Source organism: Rhinatrema bivittatum, chromosome 11 (genome assembly GCF_901001135.1).
Source record: "Rhinatrema bivittatum chromosome 11, aRhiBiv1.1, whole genome shotgun sequence".
NCBI classification, from domain to species: Eukaryota; Metazoa; Chordata; class Amphibia; order Gymnophiona; family Rhinatrematidae; genus Rhinatrema; species Rhinatrema bivittatum.
In genome coordinates, this window is record NC_042625.1 from 18,942,416 (window position 1) to 18,969,044 (window position 26,629).

Consider the following 26,629-nt stretch of genomic DNA (forward strand, 5'->3'; position numbering starts at 1 on the left):
TGGACTGGGATTAAGGTTTCTTCTTCCCCATGGGTGCTCAGAGCCTCTGTTTTGTCCATGCCCCTTTCTCATGGTCCTTCACCAAGAACAGCATGCTGCTGGGCCCTTCTGGGGATCCACTTCCAATCCACCATCACAGGCTGGGCAGAATGAGCCTGCTACACTGGATACTTTCCTGTTACCACACGAAGTGCATCTGTGACCCCTATGCATAATGCAAGTACTTCCTTCCTGCTCAAGGCCAAGCTCTGCCAGGAGTATCCCTTTGTATGGTACTCTCTCTGTTAGGCTTGTTCATGGAAGCCATGCTGCAGGCTGTGATTCCACGGTCAATGACTGTTCTCATTCCCTTTCAACTGTGGCATGTTGCACAATGTTATCCTACCTCCCCATTCTCCCCCTCCACCAAATACTCACCACCTTTGGAGGACGCACACCTTGTGCCTCGCCGGGACCTCCCCTGCCACAGCCCGTAGCCTGTCTCAGAGAGGACTGCTGCTCCTACTTCTTCCTTTCCCTTTTTTTTTTTTTTGCAACTTTACTAAGTCCCACTGTAGGGCAAGGAAGCAAGTCAGGAAAACAAGCAAGTATCAAGGCCAGGGGAGGAAGGTAGAAATAAGGGAAGAGAGGGAAAGAGAGAGGACCTCAACCCCAGATTTGGGAGGATAGGTCCCTAAGGAACCACAACTCCCTAGGGAGAGGGGAGTCTTCCTGGGGGGGGGTGTCTTCAGTCCCTGGGGGGGGAGAGAGAGAGACCCACACTTTGGTCTACCTAAATCTGGGAGGCAGCTATGCTGGGAAAATCAACCCTGAAAGGTTGTTGCCCAGGTGCTAATAAGTTCACCAGGCCAGAACCACACCCTGACTCTGGAAGGAAGAAGTCAATCAACTCTTGTCCGTAGCTGCAGGAGACAGTGAACTACTGCAAAGAGCCTGCAACCACTCCCCCTTTATGCATCATAAAGGATGTGTGTCCTCTGTCTCCGGCAGCAGAGGACCAAGATAATCTCAAGAGTAATGGACTAGTCTTGCAGATGATAAGAAAATTTTAGATTAAAACCAAATAAAGGGCCACAAGCAACATTTCAAATCACTGAGAGGGCCATGGTCCCCCTTGGAGTTGATAAGTGTAGGTAGGGGTTGTTGGTTCTTCCTTGGAGTCTAGTCCTTTTAGTGATTTAAAATGCTGCATAAGGGTAGAGGCAGAGGACAGGGTATGGCAGATAAGTTGTCCAAACTCTTTTTAGGAAATTGGCAACCCCGCCGCACCCTTGGAAATGGTACCTCCATCTCCACCATCACCATCTGCATCTGTCCCCTGGGGGGTGGGGGGGGGGGGAGTGGGTGAATGGCAGGGTGATGTATTGGTAGCACATTATTTCCTGCTCATACTCCCCATGCACTCCTGCTCTCTAATTTCTCACTGTTTTCCTCCCTCTCTTCTCCCCTCCTCTAAAACACTCATTTTCCCTTCTTTCCTCTCACTCACCTCCCCCTTCCCTTCTGTCTTTCATGCCTCTCCCCTCACTTGGGATGTCCTCTTCTGCTGGCAGGGGTAGAGTCTCTGTCAGCACTACAGCCTTCTCCCACCTCATGAACAGAAAAGGGTAGACATTATTAATATTTATTCTGCTGCAAATGCAAACACTTATTCTATTTAGTCAAGGCATGCATGAGATCAGGTGAGGTCAGAGACTGAAAACTACAGGATCCAAGAGTTGTATCCTGTCCCTATTAAAGCTGTACTAATGATGCAATTTTACAGGCTAATGTCTCTCTTTACCATTATTCTTGTCTGTAAAAACTGTATACACAGTATTCCAATCTAGGACTAGAGGTTCATATAAAATCATCTTTTAAAATTGCATCAGAAAGGGGAAAACAGCTGTTTATTTATTTATTTAGGTTTTTTCTATACCAGCATTCATGAGCAGATCACATCATGCCGGTTTACATAAGAACAAGGGGTGCATAGAACAATAAAACTATAACTGGTGCATCAGGGTTGCAGTTAAAATGAAACAAGGTAATCGAACTGGGAGGAGAAAAGAGCAGTATAGGGTTAACATAAGTTAATAAATATTTACAGTGCCAAGTGGCTACATTGTTTGGGAGGAAATGGAGGTGGTTAAGAGTTGTCTGGGAAGGCTTGTTTAAATAACCAAGTCTTCAATCTTTTTCGGAACGTTGGTAGGCAAGGTTCTTGGCGCAGATTCGTAGGGATGGAGTTCCAGAGTTAATCACATATGGACTTAACTTTACAGGTCTTCTCATTTCTCAAGAAAGCAAACCTTTCTAAATACAAAAAGAAGCAGGTATATAGTAAATTAACTAAACAGAATGGGGTAGATTTTCAAAGGGTTACGCGCTTAACCTTTTAAAACCTACCCCTGCGAGTGCCGAGCCTATTTTGCATAGGCTCGGCAGCGAGCACAAGCCCCGGGACACGCGTATGTCCCGGGGCTTTGAAAAAGGGGCGGACTGGGGGCGGTCCCGAGTCCTCCGGCACAGTGGTTGTGCCGGGGGTTGGCAAGCCGGCAGCTGGTCAGGGGCAGGAGTAACTCCTGCAATAAAGGTGGGGGGGGGGGATGTGAAAGGAAAGTTCCCTCTGAGGCCGCTCCGATTTCAAGGATTTTTCGGAACGGCCTCGGAGGGAATGGGGAAAGCCATTGGGCCTCCCCTAGGGCTTGTGCACAAGTGTGCACCCCCCTTGCACACGCTAACCCTGGATTTTATAACATGCGCGTGCATGTTATAAAATCGGGTGTACATTTGTGCACGCCGGGTAGCGCGCACAAATGAACCCCGCGCGCGTAAGATTAAAAATCTGCCCCAATATTTTCATTATTGATTTCAAACTGAGCATAGGAAGAATTGTTTGTTACAATACAAAAAAGCAACAAGAACCATTTCTAATGGCTGAAATTCCTTTAAGTGATGCCTAAGTTTAAAGGGTACATCTAGGAAGCTATTTCAGCACAGCATAAAACATTTGCTTTAGCTCTGAAATTTGCTCTGTCTTGCATCAGGGACTTCAAGGATTCTTTCTTATAAAATCTACAGCTTTCCATTTACACCCTGTAAAATCAATAAAGTATTACTATTCATGCAGTGCCAAAACACAGCACTAGAGAAGATAAGTCGTATAATTACAATATTGCAGATATAAACAGCTTGCAATGGACCTTAAGTGGCTTGGGTAAGATCTTCCAGTAGTTTGGATAGTTTGATGGTGAGCAGTGATGCCAGACATGAGCCTCGCCTCCACAGTCATGGCTCCGTAATAATCATTGTGCTACGCTGTTGGTCCATGTAAGTACTATTAAAGGTCCGGGATTCACTGGCAAGAAATGAGCTACTCTCTCACCATCATCAGAAATGGCACCTGCAGAACAGCTGAGGCACTTTCTTAGGTGCCACATGTGAGAGTTTGCCCTGCTCTTACCTAAGCTGAACTTGTTGTGTGGAAAAGTAGATTTCAGCTTCTACTTTCCAGCAGTTTCAAGCTGTTTTTTGTTTTGTTTTTTTTGTCCAACAGTTTCCTCTTGCTTTTTTCAGTCTCCAGTTAATTCCGTGCCAAGGCTGGTATCTATTTATTTATTTACAAACTTTTCTATACCGTCATTAAGTTAGATTACCATCACAACGGTTTACAACAAGGCACAAACAGAAATAAAAGTTGATTAATGTAGCTAACATAGTATAGGTGTGCCATCATTGGACTGTAACAGATTTGTTCTAATAAAAACTCTAAGTTGAATTTGGTTGAGATGTTGGTTGGAAAACTTCTGCATGGTTAATGTCTAAATAAAATACTCTAAAATGAGTTTGGAGATAGTAAAAAGAAATTAAAAACCGATTTCTTGGTGCTTACTTTGCGTTCATTTGTTTTCCTTCATTCTCCTTATAAAAAGCCTGTCTAAAAAGCCATGTTTTTAGACTTTCTTTGAATGGTTTCAGACTTCTCTGCAGTCTTATTTCGAATGGCATTGAGTTCCACACTACTGGACCGGCCAGCATCATGGGCCATCATTTTCAACTTACCCAGGGATTTTTCCCTCTTTCATACATTCCCTGCCAACTTGCTTTGGTCCCTGCTGCAAGAGCCCGTGCAGCAGGGATCTTTACAGAATGCTGCAAGTCGTGACCTTAAACCCAGCCATGATGACTCCCTCCCTATGAAGGGCTCTGCATACTGCCTCCTCCGCAGCAGCCCCGATCCCGGCTGACCCGGACAGCAGAGGAGAAGTACTTGAACTCAAATCAAGCAGTGCACAGCACTGCTAATAAGCCACTGAGCTGATCCCTGTCTTATTAAGCTCCTTTAAAATAAAAAGGGAGAGAATGGTTTTATCATGGGGTGTAACTACTGCTCTTCAACCCACAAAGCCAGAACCAATTAGGAGGTACCTGGATGATGAGCCCTCTAGAATGTGACTGGTATGCAGCATGGGTAGTGGTAAGAACTGCCATTCATCCCCATGATCTTGATTCTGCCGTAATCACCTCTATTCCAGAGATCTGAATGCAGTACACCATCTATCACTCTTCTCAAATGTTATGCAGGTCTGTTGTATAGACTAACACAGCTTCCCTATCATTACAAGATGCTACGACTCTCAAAATTATTCCAGTAAGCAAGATTTTTCAAGTCTTCTTTTCCTCAAAACGTACATACTTTCATCTGCTTCAACAATTCTATCCTTTTCTCTACCCTAGTCATCGGCATAGTATGATTCTGACAACATCCAAACCAAAATTTATTTAAAAACAGCCCTTCATGAGAAAGAAAAGAGAAGCAATTACATGCTGCAAAAGATGATTCTCTTACCACCAAAGGATTCTTCTGACACCATAATAAGTGGGACGAAGGATTTAGTCTAGATGCAAACTAACATGCCTTAGCTACCATGACATATCATTTGTTATTATTATGACTTCTTTAATGTTCATGACATTCTGCATAATTAATAGTAACTGGATGAGAACAAAACAAAAAAAGTACACATTTCTGGGCTTTCATTTCTTAAATCAGACTATAAACTATGTATGTATAATGAAAAAAACTGAGAACAACAGTTTCAAAGACAAAATGCTTGCTTGACCGTTTTTGTATCATAAAGACGATAACTTTAAAATGAGCGCAGGGGCAGCCCTACATGTGCAAATGATTTAAAATACACCTACCGTGCGTATGTGTGCTCCTAGCAAACGTATTTTGTGTCTCTTCCTTAGGACTCTGTCAGTTTTAACGCGTGCAGGTAAGTGGATTTTAAAACATGCTCGCGTGAAGGACATTCCCAGTTTTCCCACTCCAACTTGAGGTCATCCAGATCCCTCTGGTTCTTCAGCCTGTACTCCCCCCAGTTGATCCAGACCCCTCACCCAGTTCATTTAGGCCTAAACAGAGATTTATGCAGACATACGCCTCATCAAGAGCAGAAGTAAACATGCACGACTAACAGCCCACCATGCACTGCGGCCACCGGATTTAAAATATGGATTTAAGCGCATAACTCCTGGTCCTGCCACTGACACACCCCAACTCCATCCCCTTTTCTTTTTAACTTGCACACACGAACATATGCACATAATATGCAGCTTTTACAATATGCGTTGCTCTCATGCATATGAGTCTTAATACAAGCAATGGTTTTAAAATTCACCCCAAAGTGTGCAGTTTGCCTGATAGTCCTTCGATCAGGCAAACTGATGCAGCCACCATTGATTTCAGCATCCCCTCGATTCCATTTTTCAAACACATGCCCCCCTCACTTGTGGAAGCTCAAGCCAAGTTTAGCCTGAAACCCTACGAGTCAACCCATTTCATTCTAACTGGTGAGACTTTGTAAATGTAATGGCCCCTCCGGGCGCACTACCATTAAGCCCTGCGTGAACCCCTGGTTTACCGAGAGCAATGCAGGATAGAGGAAGTGGGGAGGTTCCATTCAAATTCAGCCCCTACTTTTGAGGGAGCTGGAATGGCCGTCCCCCTGGGAAGCAATAAAAGTAGCTCTCTACTGAGAGACTGTGGGCAGTCATTTTAGATTTTGGAAGAGAGTTAGGTCGTAGTGAGGAGTGTTTGTTTTGTTGGTTTTCAGACCCACGCCAACCCAGCCTGGGGATCCTAAGCAGGGTAGGGAGATAGTCTTCCCAGTCCACTCACTGGCTGATTTAGCTTCTTCCTGGTTGATTTTTCATGGTAGGAGCCTCGAGAAACCCCTGGGTATCACCCAGACTCAGGGCATGGGGAACCCTGGGTTTAGGATGCCCTGGGTAGGGAAGACCTGCTCCTCTGCACCCTCAATGAGGAAGGAGGTACAGCGGTGATCTGCTACAGGAAACAACTCCAGTTAGGAAAAAGACTTTTGAGTTCTTAAGACCCAGGAGGAAATGTTTGCTGCACCTTCCTACCTGAGAGGAATATCCAGAGCTGTGAGTTGCTAAGTGGATCCCTCCCATCCGGGATCCTGAGGAAGAGAAAGTGAAAAGAAGGAAAACTACCACCTAACTGGAAGAACTATTTGACCCCTTTGAGGGCAGCACTCCTGGGGAGAGAGGGAGGATTTGGACCCTCTGTGCTGAGACAGTTTTGCTCATCTTTGGTCGGGGTTGGAGGGGAATTCCTGCCCAACTAAAAGGTACTCTGTCCACTTGGAGCCTTTCCAAACCCTGGAGAGTGGAGGTGCTCCTGCTCCCTGGCAGATGAGACCCGTGCAAAGAGGAAAAAGGCAGTAACCAACAGATTTCCCTTGGCACTAAGGAGGACTAATTTTCTTGTGCCATTTCTCATTTGATTACACACCAGTAAAGTTTTTAAATTTGGACACTACATCTGGAGTGGTTTTTGGCACTTACAGCCTACAGTGGAAAAATCTCCACTCTCCCAGGGACAGGAAAAAGATTAAAGTTACCCCCAGCACTCCGGTTCTGAAAGGAAAACCTTTTCCCCTGACCAGCAAAGCATCCAGGCCTTAAGGGTAAGAGACTGTGAGGTTCCAGCCCTGAAGAGACAGTAACATTCGTTTATGGCCCCCTAGGGGTGCAGTCTGCACCCAGGGATGAGGTGACAAAAATTATAGCAATGTTTCTGGAGTAGATCAAAATGTGAACATTCATCTGTGAAAGGACACCAAACAGAGAAACGCAGATCCGGCTCTGTCCCCACCCCATCCAGATAAATCACGGGGCTGGATCAGTTGAATGATTAAAGACAAAGAAGGTTAGGCCACAGAGGTCCCACCCATCCTTATAAATAAAAATGCTTTATGTACAACTATGTTCTCAATAAATACACCCGTTTTCATCTTTAATGACTGCTCTATGAACATTTGTTCTTAATAAAATCTCTTTGCAACCTGAACAATTGACTTAACCTGGTAAAATCTAATTTCTTTTTGTCACATTCATGTTGTTCAATAATATCTCCATAGTACTGAGATGTTAATCTCAAAATAGAAAGCATGGTGAAAGTACTCCAAAGCATAACACAGAAATAATAATAAATATAGCATGAATCATCATCCCCTGCTAAAATTATAAGCCCACAGTATCAGAGGGAGTAAAATAAAGCCAAGAAACAGAAAAATATAAAAAATACACATTTCACAAACTAATAAGAAAAACCAACATAAAATCTGCCAGTGAAGGAAATATAACTAGATTCAATCATAGAATTAAATAATTAGGCTTTACCTTTACATGGAGGTCTCTATCACATAAGAACATGCCATACTAGGTCAGACTGAGGGTCCATCAGGCCCAGTATCCTGTTTTCAACAGTGGACAATCCAAGTCACAAGTACCTGCAAGTACCTAAACATTAAGTAGATCCTATGCTTCTAATGCTAATAATAGTAGTGGATATTCCTTAAATCAGCTTGATTAATAGCAATTAATGGACTTCTCCTCCAAAAAGTTATCCAAATCTTTTTTAAACCCAGCTACACTAACTTCCCTAACACATCCTCTAGCAACAAATTCCAGAGCTTAATTGTGCATTGAGAGAAAAAAGAATTTTCTCCAATTAGTTTTAAATGTGCCACTTGCTAACTTCATTGTGTACCCCCTAGTCCTTCTATTATCTGAAAGAATAAATAACCAATTCACATCTACCCGTTCTAGACCTCTCATGATTTTAAACACCTCTATCATATCCCTCCTCAGCCATCTCTTCTCTAAGCTGAACATCCCTAACCTCTTCAGCCTTTCCTCATAGGGGAGCTGTTCCATCATCTTTATCATTTTAGTCAGATTCTCTGCACTCTCTCCAGTGCAACTATATCTTTTTTTGAGATGCGATGACCAGAATTGTACACAGTATTCAAGGTGCGGTCTCACCATGGAGCGATACAGAGGCATGATGACATTTTCCGTTTTATTCACCATTCCCTTCCGAATAATTCCCAACATTGTTTGCTTTTTTGACTGCCGCAGCACACTGAGCCGATGATTTCAATGTGTTATCTACTATGATGCCTAGATCTTTTTCCTGGGTGGTAGCTCCTAATATGGAACCTAACACGTAACTAAAGCAAGGGTTATTTTTCCCTATATGCATCACCTTGCAGTTGTCCACATTAAATTTCATCTGCCATTTGGATGCCCAATCTTCAGGTCTCACAAGGTCCTCCTGTAATGTATCACAATCCGCTTGTGATTTAACTACTCTGAATAATTTTGTGTCACAGCTGGTCAAAGCTTTAAAACTTTCTTCCATCTAGCCTTTCTACTCAGAGACAAATCTGAACGGATACTAAATTTTCTGTTTGAAGAACACAACTTCTTTTTTTCTTGAAGAACATCCATAATATCCGGTTCCTGTCATGTTCTAATGCAAACATCACTCGGGATGGTTTTTTCTAAATGATCTCTTCCGTTAGCTCTAACTTCTGGGTTACAATTCCTACACGTCTTAGGAAGTCCTGATTTCTCTTTCTCCCTAGGACAGGGAAAACAGTAGGCTGAGGTTATCAAGGAAGCACCTCCTGCAGAACTTGTTATACTTTCAACGGGTATCTTTTGAACAAGTCCAAAAGCAAGATTTCTTTTACCTCTGGGAAATTCATTGCTTTCAGGTTTCCAGAATTCAGTGCACATTCCCTAACCTCCAATCTATCACTAACAATCTGATTTTCTTATTCAGGATCAAATCACCACGTGTAATTACCATAGTCTTGTCCTTCATGCCTTTCCGCATAATTATAGTGCATTTATTAACATGCTGAGAAACAATCAGCATCTAGTTGCACAAGGCAGCACTAATATTGGTGACCTTGATCATAGCTGCTTCAAACCTCATGACCACCATCCATACTTCTTCTAATGTGACCTTTACAGACATCATACCCCTAGTTCATATTCAGCAAGCCAGTACCGAAACTACAGGTGTCCTCAAAGCACGAATACTCACAAGGCCCCATGAGCAGGATCCCACATGCCTCCTCAAGGCCCCAGACCCAGGCAGAGTCAATGGGGCATCAACTCCTAAAAACAATATCAAAGCCAGGGACATCGCTCCATTACTACTCCCCATTCCTGAAGCAGGAAAAATGTTTCAATTTGATCACCCCATCCATGTGGATGTCCTGCTTCTGGCCACTCAGCGGCTCCACCAGACTTGCAGAAGGCTGCAGCAGTGGTGTAAGGTGCATGGAATGTAAGGATGCTTCGGCTGAAGCCAGGGATTACAACAGCCTGCCATGTTCTCTGTAAGACACACGTGTTATGTCATCCCAAAGTTATATGTAAACCGAAGTGATTAGTAACATTGTTACCAGAACCTCGGTATATAAAAAAATGTTAAATAAATAAATAAATAAATAAATAAATAAATAAATGTTACTGCTACCAACTACCGACCTGAAAAGAAGTGCACAGCCCTGGTCACTGGCATTTGGGGTCTCCCCCCTCTCTCTAGTTTCTTAACCCTCTCACCCCATCAAAAAAGAGAAACTTTCATCACTGTAATGATTTTTTTTTTACTATACTGGTTTAGAAACATACAATTATTCATTGGAAATGTTGATCCTTTGCACAGTTTGGAAAGAAAGTGCAGCTATTTTGAAAGTTGAGGTTTAGACTTCCCAATTATCTGATCAACTAATAATAAGCAACCAAAAGTTTCTAAAACTGCACTACTTCTCAAAAGTTCATTTACAGGCTTTCAATAAATGGGCAGTCCTTCCCAATTACTGGTATCTGCTGACAAAGAAACAATTTTGTAAAACATATTGTAAACGATATGGCCAATTTGCATCAAATGCATTGGCAAAAGAAATAATTAGCAAGTACAGATCACCACCTACTACATGGCCGGGCTTCGGATGTACTTCATTTCAGGACCAGATTTCAATTTGACTTGTCTTTCAAATTGCCCACCTTCAGCACCTTGTAGGAAAGGCTTACCAGAGCTATAACTAACCTAACTGGGGTATCTATCATTTTACTCCCTCTCATATGCTGCAACTCAGTACTTCAAAATGATCATGCTGCAGTATCAAAAAGGCTATGCGAGAAGACAAAGTCATAGGAAAACCAATAGCTTAGTTTATTATATTTGATAAACCGCCTTTCTCAAAAGGTAATCTAAGCAATGTATATTTAAAACAGTATTGAACATAAAGGGGCAGATTTTATAATCTGTGCGCTCGGGGTACATTTGTGCGCGCTACCCGGTGGGAACAAATGTACACCCGATTTTATAACATCCGTGCGCTGCCGCATGCATGTTATAAAATCAGGGGTCGGCGTGCGCAACGGGGTGCACACTTGTGCACTTTGCGCATGTCGAGCCCTAGGGGAGCCCCGATGACTTTCCCTGTTCCCTCCGAGGCCACTCTGAAATCGGAGGGAACTTTCCTTCCGCTCCCCCCACCTTCCCCTCTCTTCTCCTATCTAACCCACACCCCAGCCCCTCCTAAATCGCGTAACTTGCGCGCGCTGGCCAGCTGCCAGCACGCCAGGCTTCGGTCCCACCCCCAGACCGGCGCCCCACTCACGCCCCCTTCCTGCCCCTTTTTCAAAGCCCCGGACATACGCGCGTCCCGGGGCTTGCGCGCGTCGCTGAGCCTATGTAAAATAGGCTCGGTGCGCGCAGGAGCAGGTTTTTGGAGTTACGCACGTAACCCTTTGAAAATCTGCCCCAAAATGCATAAGTTGACAGAATAATATTTAAAAAATTTAAAATGCTGCTTATTAATTAGCCTCAATATTTTTACAGCAAAACCTGGTTTTGGGACCCTTTCTAAATTTAGAATAATCTTACTGGGTCCTTAATGATAATGGGAAAGTGTTCCAGGTTGAGGTGTCAAATAATTGAAACATCTTTCTCTGAAAAAATCTAGATGAATATCTCTGGAAGAAGATTGGGTTGATGAGAGATTAAAAGGCTAGATAAGTAAGATGGTGTGCCACAGCGAAAGGCCTCAAAAGTAAAGCAGCCTATTTTAAACTGTATTCAGTAGGAAAACCAGTAGCAAGTGCAGTTCTTCAAAGAGAGGTGTTACTTTGTGGTTTTCTTTTTCTCAATGATTAATTTAGCAGCAGTGTTCTGAATTAATTGGAGCTTGTGAATGAGGTTAGAGGTAAGACAATGGCATAAAGAATTGCAGTAATCAAGGCGATTTAGGTTTACTGAACACAGGAGAGTTTTAAGATCCTGCAATTCTAACAACAGCCTGAGTCTCCGTATGAGGCACAAATAAAAATATCAACATTTTATCAAACTGGAAATATGACTATCAAAATTAAATGAGGAATCAAAACAAATCCCTAAAGGTAGAAACTTTTCTTTTAACTGAATTGGTAAACTAATACTTTGTGCTTTAATCAGAGTGAGGAAACTCACACAAAGATGAGATTTGTGCAATGTTCTCTCAACCTCACTCCGAAGGTCATCAAATCTTCACAAGAGAGCACTGTTCTGTTCGTACGTCTCACTTTGAATGTCAAAGTGGCCCCTAACCCCTACACTAATACCTAAACCGCACCTCGAGTTACTAGGTGGGCCTCCTATAGAGATATAAATACCTATCTAGTATGAGGGCATTATGGCTAGTCTTTCTCTCATGAGGGCCCTGATAGTTAGGCTGGATCTCCAGCAGCTTAAAATGGTCCCCCCAGTGTTTGTATGTAGGAAATACAACAATTCTGGCACACATCACAAGGTGCGAAAAAGTTATCACAGTTTGCGCTAATACCTATGCGAAGATATGCAGTTTATCGCAAAGTGCGCTATTACCATAAAACACACCCCTATTCCTATCGCATGTGATATTTAGTGCATTTTGATAAATCCAGGCCTTAGGTGGCTAGCACTGAAAATTAGAGCTATCTAGCCAAGTTCCTAACCCCAAACTAACTACTGTCCTGGGAACACCCAGGATTTTAATACACCCAATAGATTTTCAAGGGTTTGGTCTAGCCACTTAGCTCTGTAGTTATTAGGCAACTAAGTGGCTTTGAAAATTCACCCTTAAGTGCCTTTTCCCATATACACAGAATGGGGAAAAGTGCCATAGAGAATCAGGCCCAACTTCCAGAAGGTAAACACAATAACATTTACTCACATCTTTTTAATCTAATGGATGAATTATGGATAGTTGATGCATGTACACTATTTTCTTTAGATTCTTTTTAAAGGAACTGAATAGAATTGATACTAAATTGCATGCATTAACACACAAACACACAATTTAAACATGCATTAAATAGTAAACCCCTAACCTTTGAACAATAAAGTTACAGCACTAATATTAAAATAATGCTTTGAACTTTTGACTGCGCATGAAAAACCTGCCACACACACTGGTGTGTATTTTCTAGTGGCGCAAACTCAAGAGTAAGCTGCTCTCTCTGTCATAAACTAATTACTATAAGCTAAATTCTTACAGTCATTAAATCATGCATTGAAACTTTCAAGACACATCCAGAGTTGGCAATCCTACTACTTACCTCCTAACATGGGGTCAATAAATAGCTCATCAGACAGGACCCTAAAATGCCCAGAGGACTTGTAACATTATTGCACTTGTACTGACCAGAATAGCCTTTTCAAAGGAAAGGATTCAGAAAGTTTCTGAGCTTAAATCTTTTTCTATTGGACATATATATATATATATATATATATTTATTTTTTTTTTTACCTGGGCTCATGTATGATGATTTTCTTCTTGGCCCCGACTTTAAATTTTAATTTGCTTTTCTGCATTGCCATCAGATAGCTGACATCGGCCAACAACATTTCCAGGTCCGTCATGGTGAAAGAGTTTGGAGCTGCAAAAATATCCCCCTCATACAGGACAGGAAGGAAACTCAGATACCTATTTAAAACAATATCTTTTCCCCCTCTCCTCTGAAAACAAATTGACAATGAATGACAGTTAACAGCGAGACATTTATCCAGATTATAGGTTGCCTGGTTTGCCCTCCCAGAGACTGATCATTATATTAGGATTGTAGTAAATAATGGGTTAAAACTTAGTTTCTTACTTTTGTAGGGTGCAGGCTCTTTAATATGGCAAGCCCTTGGGAAAAATAAAGAGAGGATACTTTTGCAGCTGCTGCTCTTTTCCTTCTGTTCCATAAAAATCAAGCAGGTTTGTCTATAGAGAAATGACTAAACGCTGCAGCCAGAATCCCCATTCTGACAATTGGGGTTGGGTGGAAGCGAAACAGAAACTATCCACACAGAAGATAAACGAGGTTGGAGGGTGGTTTGAGAAGGATCACAGAATCTGCAAAAGATGCCGTGATGTGCGATAGATCCGGGGCAGCAAAGAAAGTGGCACTGACGGCCAGGATGCTCAGCCCTAGCAAGGTCAAATAAAAACAAATACAGATACTTAAACTGTGAATGGTACATCCCGCGAGCTGCTCGAAGATCATCAAAGGCTGCCCCTGTAGGCTTGCACCCTGGCTGACTGCTGATGACGTCACTCCCGCTGGTTGCTATGGAGCTTGGGGAAGCTTTCCTCGAGCCCTTAAAGAGGAAGTGAAGAGACGAAAATCTCAAGCAAGGGATGTTAAATACTAAACCCCGGCGATGTGAAAGTATTTTTATGTTCCTTTAGTGTTTGCTAGGTAACTATCTGAATGCTAAACTTCAGAGAATAGCGTTTGTGCTTGAACCTTCGTAATCTACCGACTCGTGTTAAAAATGAGATTTTTTTTGTTCCTATTCGGAAGTATTCAAGCTTCATTTCTCAGGCTGTATTTAAGTTTAAAAAGGCTGAATAATCCATCAAAATGCGAACAGGTGCGATTATTTTAAAATAATGTGTATAGCTGCTTAATAGTTTCTAGGGAGAAAGAAGTTTAAAGATTTTCGCACGTAAATAAAAATAATATTCTCAGCCTTAATATGGAGAAATAGAGAATTCGTTGACCGCTCACTTTGAAGTTATAAAAATGAGTTTATAATGAATATTGGACACTCTTTTATGAATTTGGATTACAGTAGATTTTCATTTCTTCCATTAGTCAATGGAAAAATATTTGCATACCAGTTTCTGTGACTTATTTAAATGTGTGGGTAGTAATGTTATTGAAAGGTATACAAATTAGACATTTTATGACTGCTGAGGGTCAAGGCTATTAGATGCTAAGTTTTATTTTATTTTGTGAAACTATAATTTTATAAAAATAGGGGCAGAAAAGTGAGAATTAAATAGAAAGTTATAAAGTTTGTTACCCTTTGAAAACTGATTAGTGCCATCTGAATGATATTGGAATTTTGATTGGCTGAGTCAGCACTGAAGAAAAAAGCTGAAAGGTGGAATATAAAAATCTAAAATAAAATCACAAATAATATTTTTAGTCTGCATTGTTCGTCATGATTTTGTGTGCATGTGTGAGTGAGTGAGTGTGTGAGACTGAGCAACCCTCTCCTCCCCCCACCCCCCATAATAACTTATGTTTGGTGTCCTATCCACACCAGATATTCAGGATATGTCAGTGAGGTCAAGAGGATCCTGACAGGACTATTTGGGGGGGGGGGGGGTAGATTCCCTGTATACCTGCTGACATGCACCCTAGAAAGCAGGCACCCTTAGTTCTACATGGATTTTCTCGTTCAACATAAAAAGAAAACTTTTACCAATAACTGTGAAACGATCTCAAGCCAATAAGAGGGCACATAACATAAAACATTTTGATTTAGTAGGCAGTTTCACTGTTGAAGCTATTTAGGACTTGACATCAACTGGAGCAGACCTAAACAAGCTGAGCTCATGTCACTCATTTCATGCAAGTATATAACTATAAAAGCAAAATAAAAAGATAGCGTAGAAAATAGATTGAGGCTGAAAGAAGCGTACAGAGCATTATTTCTCACTTAAGAAAACTTTGGTCAACTCTGACTGTTACTGTTGTAAGAGTGGGAAATCATAGCATGTCCATCAGGATCTCTCTGTTGGAGGTACATCACTCAAGGAACGGTACTGCTCTGCGAGGCTGGATCCTAAGCAGGACTAAAACTGGTCTTCCACCTAGCCAACCCCCTCCCCCACAGGTTGAGCTCTTGAGTTCTGGGGGCCAGTCGATCTCTGCAGCAGCAGTACATAGTAAGACAATGCAGGCGGAAGCAAGGCTGGTCAGAAAGGAACAAGGCAGGATTCTCTGGAGCAAGGCTTGGATACAAAGTGCAGGCAAAGTTTGGACATAGAGTGTAGGCAAGGCTTGTAGTGACTGGAACAGGAAAGGCTTGGTACTGGAGTTAGACATAGAACAAGGACTGGGACTGCAATGGACAAAGACAAGGCAAGGTAGTGCGTACAGCCAAGGAACAATACAAGTAAGACAGGGTATTGGGCAAGAATTGGGCATGAGGGTGGACAGGATACTGGAACAGACAGGGAGCTGGACTGGATACTGGAACAGGCAGGACTGGACAGGGTGCGATACTGTAGCGTAGCCAGAAATGAATTTTTTGGGGAACCCAAGGTTAACATGGTTGGGCAGCTGACATACAGGTCTAGGCCTTACTAGTTTATTTATTTAGGCGTTTTGTATACCATCGTTCCAAAAGAAGATCACAATATTTCCCGTTGATAGTAGGGCAGAATTAGCCATGCTGTCATGGGAACTGTCATTCAGGGCCCGGGAGGCGGAGCTTTACCAAACAGAGGATAGAGTTTTTGGTCTCTGCAGCTGCACGTGTGTTCCCGCGCAGGAAAGTAACAGATTCTCCCCAGTCTGTTTTTTTCCGCGCACAGGATCGCATGCGGAGCTTTTTTCTCCTCACTGTAGTTTTTGAGTTAGGTTTAAAATGTCCAAAAAACAGTTGGGATTTAAACCCTGTAGATGTGGAAAGGTCATGACCGTCACGGACGGACATGACCAATGCTATTGATGCCTCGGGCCAGATCACAGCCAAAGAGACTGTGAATTTTGCGCTCAGTTGTCACAGAGGGCCCAAAAAAAATGGGCCTACAAAATTAAAGAACTTCAAACTCCTTCAGAGACGCACTCTTTACCAGGGCCATCAAAAATTCAAGCTCCAGTGAAGAAGAGGGCCGCATCATGGGACCCCAAATCCTCCACGCCTGGAGGTAGGGAAGAATCGCGATGTCCTCGGCTTGATAAAGATCAGGGATCTGATCCACAAAAGCCTAAGAACATAAGAATATAAGAACATAAGAAAATGCCATACTGGGTCAGACCAAGGGTCCATCAAGCCCAGCATCCTGTTTCCAACAGTGGCCAATCCAGGATTCAACCTAGACAATAATAATAGCGTCGAGGCCCAAGCTTACTGCGTCATTCCCGAAGTAGACACCACACCATGCGTCAAGGCCGGAACACAAGAAACCGGTGCAGGACATAAGAGCACCGAAGAAAGTGCATCCGGTGCCAAAAAAGGTGCACCCGGCACCGAATACGGTGCATGCAGCACCAAGGGAGGCACCACCGGCGTCGAAGACGGCGCGTCCAAAGTCCAAGACGACGCACACGGCGCCTAAACAGACTCACACGGCGCCAAAGCCATCCCATCAAGTGCCGCATCTGTCTCCGACGATTCAATCAGCATTAAAATGGAGACATGCATCTCAAAGTGACTCTCATTCCTCCATTGAATCGACACCGAACCATTCCCATAGCTCACTGTCCCTAACATCAGGAGCTACGGAACGACACATCAAACATCAACGACTTTCACCGACCAGGAAACCCCCCCCCCCCCCCCCCCATCGGGAAAGACATGGGACAACCTCTACTGGTCATCATCATAAACATTCCTATTGCTACGAACGAAGACATAAGCAGGCGGACAAGACAGCTCTCCGATGGGATCTAAGCCCCTCGGCATCCAGTTCATCACATACACGAGCTTCAAGACCGTCGTACGCATCGGAAGATGAAATAGTATGCATTCCTTCCTCCAATGCCTCGTCTTCTTCTCGTAGTCTATCAGGACACTTAACTCCCTCTGGTTCACGACAGAGGGATGATATGTCACAACCGTTCCCTAAAAAGAGAAAACAGGAGGGACATGTTCAACACAAAGCACCAAAGCCTATTCCATCAGACCCTGACACACGGGATATGTTACCATCACCGGCACAACCGGTTCTTCAACAAATGCCACCTCAGACAAAGGAAGCATTTTTCAATCTATCCCAGTCATTGTCAGGATTTTTTGAAGTCCTGCAATCATCCTTCAAAATGCCTCCAGAACCTTCCGTAGATTCTCCAGAAACAGTACAAACCTCTAGGGAATCATCAGTAGAACCCCCATTGTCCCCAACCGTACTTCTGCCTGCTTCACCAGTTCAAACCCCAGCAACGCCAGTGGACTCCATTTCCCCACAAACTTCACCAACTTCTTCTACTGGATACCCATCCGACCCACCAGATCAACCACAGGAACCATATTCCCCACCTGAAGACCTAACTTACCCAAAATTTCTGAAGAAGTTGGGTGCAATATTGCACTTGGAGGTCCAAAAACTTCCTGATCCCAGGGCAGAAACTATAGGTCTTCTAAAGATCTTTGATGCTTCAGGAGAAACATCTCTTTCACCACAGGAAGTCTTACACAGCGTTCTACAGAAATCTTAGGAAATGCTGTTTTCACTCTCGGCTGTATCAAGGAAAACCAATCTAAAGTTCCGCATGCGGAAAACTTCTCACTAAACAGTGCCCCAATTGCCACATGCATCAATAGTGGTCGAATCTGCTATGCAAAGGTCTAAGAAATCGAAAACTCACATCTCCTACCCACCAGGACGGGATAACCGGTGTCTAGATGAGTTCGCGAGATGTATTTACCAGAAGGCAATGTTGAATGCTCGCATACAACACCACCAGTTTTATATGGTACAATATGGGGTAGAACCTACCCCAACCCCCCCTGCGCGCCGAGCCTATTTTGTATAGGCTCAGCGGTGCGAGCAAGCCCCGGGACACGCGCAAGTCCCGGGGCTTGCAAAAAGGGGCGGTTGGGGGCGTGGCCAGGGGGCGCAGTTAGGGATCAGGGCGTGTCCAGGGGGTGTGTGGGCGGTCTGGGGGCGTGGTCAAGTGCCCTGACACAGCGGTCTGTGTCGGGGCCTGCCGTGCCGGCGCATGTAAGTTACTACTGCCCGGAGGCAGTAGTAACTTCTCCAATAAAGGTAGAGGGGGTCTAGATAGGGCCGGGGGGGTGGGTTAGGTAGGGGAAGGGAAGGTGCGGGGGGGGGGTAGAAAGAAAGTTCCCTCCGCGGCCGCTCCGATTTCGGAACGGCCTCGGAGGGAATGGGCAGCGCGCGCCGGGCTCGGCGCACGCAAATTGCACAAATGTGCACCCCCTTGCGCGCGCCGACCCCGGATTTTATAAGATACGCGCGGCTACGTGCGTATGTTATAAAATCCAGCGTACTTTTGTTCACGCCTGGTGCGCGAACAAAAGTACGCGCGCGTATGTTTTTAAAATCTACTTCTATATGTATGAGTGCATCCAAGCGACCAAAGGTAAGCTTACATCTACAGGAGAACCAATTCCACCTCCTCTCCATCATATGGAGGAGTGTTCTAGACACCTTTTACGAGCAGTGTACGAAGAGTTTGAAACATCTTCCAGGGTGTCTGCTGCAGCCATTGCAGCCCGCAGAATGGCATGGCTTCGGGCAAGTGCCATTAGAAAAGATCTTCATGAAAAGCTCGCCAACCTCCCATGTACAGGAGACAATTTGTTTAGAGAACGTTTCCAGGACACAGTTAGCAAACTTAAGGACGAAGCTATAGCGGTTCAATCCTTGATGGCTCCATCTCAATTTTCTTCTTCTCACCGTTATTTTGGCACTGCTCTTCGACAGCAATTCTCCTGCAGACCGTATAGATCTTACCAGCAATTCAGGCCGCCTTCTTATCAAACATATCAGTGTCCGCAGCCGCAGCAACAAAATCAGCGAAGGGGCAAACCAAGAAACCAGAGGCAGCCAGCCCAACAACCTGCAGCCCCTGTAAAGTCAACACAATCTTTTTAAGATCACAGCTGCCACCACAGCACCAAGCACCCCCCAGCAGAATCCACTCTCACCTATCAGCTTGGAAAAATATAATAACAGATCAATGGGTTGTCAAGATTGTAAAACATGGCTACCAACTCCAATTTACAACAAAACCTGCACTGCCCCATCTCGCAATTCGAATACCACAGAGATTTCATTCCCAACTCGGAGAGGAGATCACCTTACTTCACAAACAACAAGCAATACGACTAATTTCCCAGACAGCCCGAAACTCAGGCTTTTATTCCCCATATTTCCTCATTCCCAAGAAATCTGGAGGCCTTCGCCCAATACTGGATCTTCGGGAGTTGAACAAATTTATGATCAAAGAAAAATTCAAGATGGTATCATTGAAATCCATTCTACCCCTAATTCAACCCAACGACTGGATGTGCTCAATAGATCTGAAGGATGCCTACACACACATTCTGATCCATCCATCATCCTCTTGGCAATACCTATGCTTTCGATACAAGCATCAACACTACCAATACAAAGTTCTCCCTTTTGGCCTATTAGCTGCACCCAGAGTATTCACCAAATGCATGGTGGTGGTGGTGGCTCACCTCCGACAACAAGGTATGACAATCTTTCCATATCTGGACGATTTGTTGATAATAGCCTCGACTCTGGACATCTTGATCGACCACCTCCGACAGGTGATAAACTGCTAACAGGAGTTGGGACTGGTAATCAATTTTCAGAAATCACATCTGCAGCCAACTCAAACTCTTCAATTCATCAGAGCTCATCTGGACACCAGACGAAACAGAGCATACCTGCCGGAAGACAGGAAGCAGCAGATGTGTCAACTCCTACATTCTCTGAACTCAACATACAAACCTTTGGCAAAACAAATCTTAGTTGTATTAGGCCATATGGCAGCAGCTATTTTCATGGTTCCCAACACCAGGCTACATATGAGACACCTGCAGTGGGGTTTAAAACGTCAATGGAAACAACACTCACAACCATTGACAAAACGCCTATTGTTAACGTCCGAGATGAGGAGGGACATAACTTGGTGGCTCCTCGACTCCACCCTATCCAAGGGAGCATTGTTCAACCCCCCTCCTCACAATGCAGTATTGACCACCGATGCGTCCCGCAAGGGCTGGGGAGCGCATCTCGAAATTTTCGAAACACAGGGTCTATGGACAATATCAGAACAGGCCTTGCAGATAAATTTATTGGAGCTCAGAGGGATTCGAAATGCACTCCAAGTGTTTCAAACCACCTGCGTGGTCGCAGAGTCATGATCTACACGGACAATCAGGTGGCAATGTTTTATATAAACAAGCAAGGAGGGTCCGGTTCATGGTCCCTGTGCAAAGAAGCCCTACTAATCTTTGAGCACGCTCATCGAAATTCCATACATTTACAAGCAACTTACCTACCGGGAGTAGCCAATGCAAGAGCAGACAAACTAAGTCGCATATTTCATCCATACAAATGGTCCCTCAACCCGCAAGTAGCTCAAGGGATATTCATGCAATGGGGGATACCATCGAAGATCACTTTGCTCAGTACGACCCAGTCAGCTTAGAATCGCTCAGGATGCTTTCCTCATTACGTGGACAAAGGGCCTACTGTATGCCTGATGTATTCTCAATGAGGAGTTAGCAATCTGTCAGAAAGCTCTGTTGTTAAAGCTGGTATTTAGCAATCTGTTGTTATTTAGAATAGTTGTGGGTGGATCCTTGGACCAGTGGCAGGTGACCACGCCCTCAGGGGAAATCCCGAGAGGGACCACTGGTCAGGCTTAGTGTAGGAGACAGACACACACTAGTTCTTTTATTAGACAATATGGTAAACCACCAGAGGTGGCAGTAGTGAGCTGGAAGCGCCCGGCTGGGCTGTAGTCCCTCAGGTACTTGAAGGGCGATCCCAGGGTGGCTGAGCTGTAGAGAAACTAAGAAAGTGAGTAGGCAGTATATGCTGAGTTCTGGAACAAGTCCTTGATGGTAACACTCACACAATAGTCTCTTAAGGCAGCCCAGGAGATGGTATGAAATACCCCCTCGAGGAGCGAGTACCTGGACCCAGGGAAAGCTCTGAGAGATAGATGGAAACTCACAATGTTGTAAGCAGCGATGACTTCTTAGCAGAAGTGGTATTCAGGAGCAAGTCCAGGACGTGAGCCCTCGAGGAGCGAGTACCGGTTCTGGACTGCGCCCGGCAAAGAAAAAGAGAGAGCGAGGCCCCCGAGGAGCGGGTACCTCTAGTGAAGTCCGAGGAGGCAGAGTAGCTAGGGTTGTGGAGAGCGAATCCCATCCGCAGCGACCAGAAGGAAGCTAGGTAAACCAATCCCTTGCTAACTCATCTTGTTAGCGAAAACTGAGACCTTAAATATCTGGAGCTGGTGACGTCATCTCAGGGGGACGCCCCTGAGGTTCGAGCCAACGCTGGTATATCAGTCGGGCCGCGCACACGCGCCCTTAGACATCTGGTCAACATGACGGCTTGCAGCGTCGAGCCGGTCCGGGAACGCCGGAGGTGGATGGCCTGGAGACGCCGCAGCAGCTAGCCTTCCATCAACCCCGAAGGGAGTCGCCAACGAGGTAAGGTGGGCGGAGTAGAGACGGACATAACAATGCCTTTCCTCCCATACCACTCATTACCAGGACAATTCAGAAATGCATAACAGACGGGGCTCAACTGATCCTCATAGCCTCAGCCTGGCCCAGGCAGCCATGGTACAGCTACCTTCTACGTCTTTCGATCAAGGACCCAATTCGGCTACCAAATCAGCCAGATCTGCTGTTCCAAGAACAAGGGATGCTCCTGCATCCGCTACACTCGTCTCTCCATTTGACCGCATGGAGATTGAGTGGCTCCTCCTAACGAAGCAAGGAGTTTCCACTTCAACCCAGGTCATCTTGTTGGAGTCCAAAAAACACTCAACTAGAAGAAATTATAGCTATAAATGGAAACGCTACTCTACCTGGTGCATTTCCAGTGGCATTGTACCATTGGACTGCTCATTAGAGCTGCTCATGGATTACCTCCATACCCTATACACGTCTGGCCTAGCAACATCATCTATAAAGGTTCATCTTGATGCCATAGGGGCATATCATAGACCAGTTAACAATCTCCCTATCTCCAATCATCCCTTGCTTTCTCGTTTCGTTAAAGGACTAACTCACCTTTGTCCTCTGATATCTAAACCTTCAGTTCCATGGAACCTCAGCATAGTTTTAGAGAAGCTCATGCTTTCCCCATTTGAACCTATGGACTCGGCACACATGAAATACCTTACATGGAAAGTAGTATTCCTTGTAGCAGTGACGTCCGCATGCCGAGTCATTGAATTACAAGCCTTAGTTCATTATGCTCCGTATTTACAGTTTTATCACCACAAGGTAGTTCTCAGGACTCGCCCATCCTTCCTCCCAAAGGTGGTTTCTCAATTCCATCTGAATCAAGCCATAGAACTACCAATCTTTTTCTCTAAACCTCATGCTAATTATAGAGAAAGATTACTGCATACATTGGACTGCAAAAGAGTGTTAGCATACTACAAAGAAAGAACACACTCTGACTCCCATGTTTCTCAATTATTTGTCTCTTTCGACCCGAAAGCACCTGGCCTACCAGTGGTTAAATGCACCATCTCAAGTTGGATAGCACAATGCATCAAATTCTGTTACGAGAAATAGAAGCTACATCTACATTCTGTTCCAAAGGCTCACCAAGTCAGGGCAGGGGCTGCGTCATTAGCGCATCTTAAGAATGTGCAACCTATGGACATTTGTAAGGCAACTACATGGTCATTGCTTCATACCTTCGTGTCTCACTACTACTTTGATCAACAAGCAGTCACTGATGCAAAGATAGGGCAAGCAATCCTGCAGTCTCTATCCTCCTGTCCACGGTGACTGCCACGTTACATAGATCACGCAAACATATAGCCATCACAAATAGCGTGATCGGGAGCTTGGGACTCCCATGACAGCATGGCTAATTCATAGAAACATAGAAACATAGAAATGACGGCAGAAGAAGACCAAACGGCCCATCCAGTCTGCCCAGCAAGCTTCACATACTTTTTTCTCTCATACTTATCTGTTTCTCTTAGCCCTGCTATCAACAGGAAAAAGCAAGTTTGCTTACTGTAAACAGTGTTTCTGTAGACAGCAGGATGAATTAGCCGTGCTGACCCTCCCTCCTCCCTGGCAGTCGACCCTCTACTCCAGAGCTTTCCAAAGTGTGTGTCGCGACACTTTGGTGTGTCGCCTGAGGTGTGCCGGTGTGTCGCGCAAGCCCGGTGCACGTGACACACCGGCAAGTGGGAGCCAATGCAGCCGCCAGTGGAGCTCATCCCACTGGCGGCTGAGCAGTAAAATATCGTTGTGCTGTGTGCCGCAGACACAGGCACACAGCAGGAAGATCGGCATGGCCGTGGTGGAGCTCACCTCACCACGGCCCGAAGAAGAAAAAAGTCACGTCGAGACGTGCAGGTGCTCCTCCTCCTTCCTGCCCATGCGGCCCCGGAAGAAAAATGTTGCCGGAGCTGCACGGGCAGAAAGGGGGAGGAGCGTCAGCCGCGTCCAGAAGAGGAGCAGCAGCGGGGAGAGAAGAGGAGGAGGCCCGGTAGCAGGGTCGCCGCCGCGATCGGCCCGAGAAGATCAGGGCCGCTGCAGAGCCCATCCTGCAGCGACCCGTGAAGAGGAGGCCCAGAGGTAAGAGAGAGAGGCTGAGGGCCCGTAGAGTGCGTGTGTGAGGTGAGTTGAGCGATTGTGTGCGTCTGTGAGCTGAGTTGAGCGATTGTGTGCGTGAATGAGGTGAGTTGAGCGATTGTGTGCGTCTGTGAGCTGAGTTGATCGATTGTGTGCATCTGTGAGCTGAGTTGAGAGATTGTGTGCGTGAATGAGGTGAGTTGAGCGATTGTGTGCGTCTGTGAGCTGAGTTGAGCGATTGTGTGCGTCTGTGAGCTGAGTTGAGAGATTGTGTGCATGAATGAGGTGAGTTGAGCGATTGTGTGCGTCTGTGCGCTGAGTTGAGCGATTGTGTGCGTCTGTGAGCTGAGTTGAGAGATTGTGTGTGTGTATGAGGTGAGTTGAGAGATTGTGTGTGGGAGTGAGGACCTGAATGTTTGCAGAGACAGCATGTGAGAGAGCCTGTCTGTGTGTGTGTGTGTGTGTGAGAGAGACAGCATGTGACAGTGAGAGCCTGTGTGTATGAATGATTGTATGAGAGAGAGCATGTGACAGTGAGAGCCTGTGCTTGAGCAAGACAACATGTGGGTGTGAGAGAGAGCCTGGGTGTGTGAGAGTCAGCATGTGCAAGAGAGAGACTGTATGAATGATTGTATGAGAGAGAGCCTGTGAGTGTGTGAGAGAGAGAAAGTATGTGAGAATGAGAACCTGACTGAATGTTTGAGGGAAGAAGATAGATGGAGAGAAAAGAAATAGAAAAAAAGACTATATGAAAGGAATTGGCAAAAAAATAAGCAAGGGGAGGTGGAACAAAAAAGCCTGTGACCAACCGATTAGAAAACTAAGATCAGACAGCAAAGGTAAAAAAAAAGAAATAAATTACTTTTTACTGATTGGCACATGTAATCTTTGGTAATGTGCAAGAGTAGCACTTTCTCTATGCTGATTTCACAATGTACGAGATCAACATGGAGGAAGTGGAAACCCACGGGTCCTGCACAGAGGAGGCAGCAGAATGGGCTTCAGTGCCAATAGCAGCAATCAGCGGCTCCCCAATAGCCATGCGGCAGCAGTGACAGTGGCAGCAGAGGAATGAGAGAGGCTCCGAGGTTGCTGGCAAAAGAAAGAGAGGGGGTTTGCCTTTAGTGTGTGCCTGCCTGAGGGTTTGTCTGTGTATGAGAATGTATGGGTGTCTTCCTGGGGTTTGTATGTGTGAGAATAGGTGCCGGCCTGTGTGTGGTGTATGTGTGTGTGAGAATGAATTGGTGCCTGCCTGGGGGTCTGTGTGTGTGAGAATGAATGTGTGCATGCCTGAGGGAGTGGTGTGAAATTGAATGGAAGCCTGCCTGGGGGTCAGTTTCAGTGTGTGAGAATGACTGGGAGCTTGCCTGAGTGTGTGTGTTTGTGTGTATATGAGGGAGCCAGACAGAGTATGTATGAGAAAATCCAGGGAAGTAAGAGTTTGTGTGGGGGTGTGTGTGTGGAGGGAGAGAGAGTGTCTTAGAGCTTGAGAGTGTGTCAGTGTCTGTGAGAGCGAGAGCGAGAGGTTATGGTGGGTATAAGAGCATGAATGTGTATGTATGTGACAGTATATGTGTGAGAGAGAATGGAAATGTGAGTATGTGTGAGAGAGAGAGGATAACCTCCTAATCCTTGACAATATCAGGGTGACTGGAAATCAAGAGCTCCCATGTATGGACAGCAGGGGCTTTTTAAAATCCTTATTAGTTTTAATTATTGGGTGTTATTTGATATATGTGCTGTTTTGAAATATTTTATTGGTGTTTAGGAAATTGTAAAAAATGTATATGATTTTAATGAATAGAAATTCTATTTATCAGTAGTTTTAAAATATTATTTTATTAGTATGGTTTTACTATTATAACTGATGCTTTATGTTTCTTGATTTTATTTGTTTTATGAGGAATGATGGTTCTGTTTTTCCATTATTAATACACAGAGTCTGGCTTCTTGGGGTTTCCATTTCAGTTTTTGTCTAATTTGTGCTCCTTTATTTTGTATTCTGTATTTGGTGAGGGTCTGTCTCTGCTCTGTGTGTGTGACCATGATGAGAAATTCGCTAGCATAGGGATCTATAGCAATTGTTTCCTCAGTAGGTGGTGTATTGGTATTCTAGGACCCAGTATAATATTTACCCTTGCTTTTTCACAGGTAGGGTTATTGTTGTTAGAGTCCTTGGTGTTATTACTGTTATGTTATGATGGGATTGCAGTATAGATTTTGAGTGTCTTTTTTTTTGGCGAGGTTTTATTTTCGTTCACAATGTGCCTGGCAGTGGAAGGTGTTTGTGCTGCTGTTACTGTGAGGTGACACCAGAATTTGAAAACATCTTTTAGTATGATGAGCTGTAAGGGAAACATTCAAGCTCATTGTTTGGGGGAATTTCAGTGGATGCACAGAGTTACAGAACTGGAGGTGCAGGATTTATATTGACATTCTGTACCTTCCTATAAATTCCAG

General features: G+C 44.6%; 1 protein-coding gene across 3 annotated transcripts in view; it reads right to left on the reverse strand.

Annotated features, from left to right (window-relative positions):
• Window positions 1–26,629, reverse strand: part of GRK3 (G protein-coupled receptor kinase 3) — a 551,671-nt gene that overhangs the window by 512,841 nt on the left and 12,201 nt on the right. The window contains exon 1 of one of the 3 annotated variants that reach the window (XM_029620116.1): window positions 13,146–13,881. The exons of the other annotated variants lie outside the window; for them this stretch is intronic. Within the exon in view, the coding sequence (XP_029475976.1) occupies window positions 13,146–13,258 (113 nt within the window). The 5' untranslated portion in view covers window positions 13,259–13,881. Of the gene's footprint in view, window positions 1–13,145; window positions 13,882–26,629 lie in introns of those variants that run through there. 3 annotated transcript variants of the gene reach the window in all.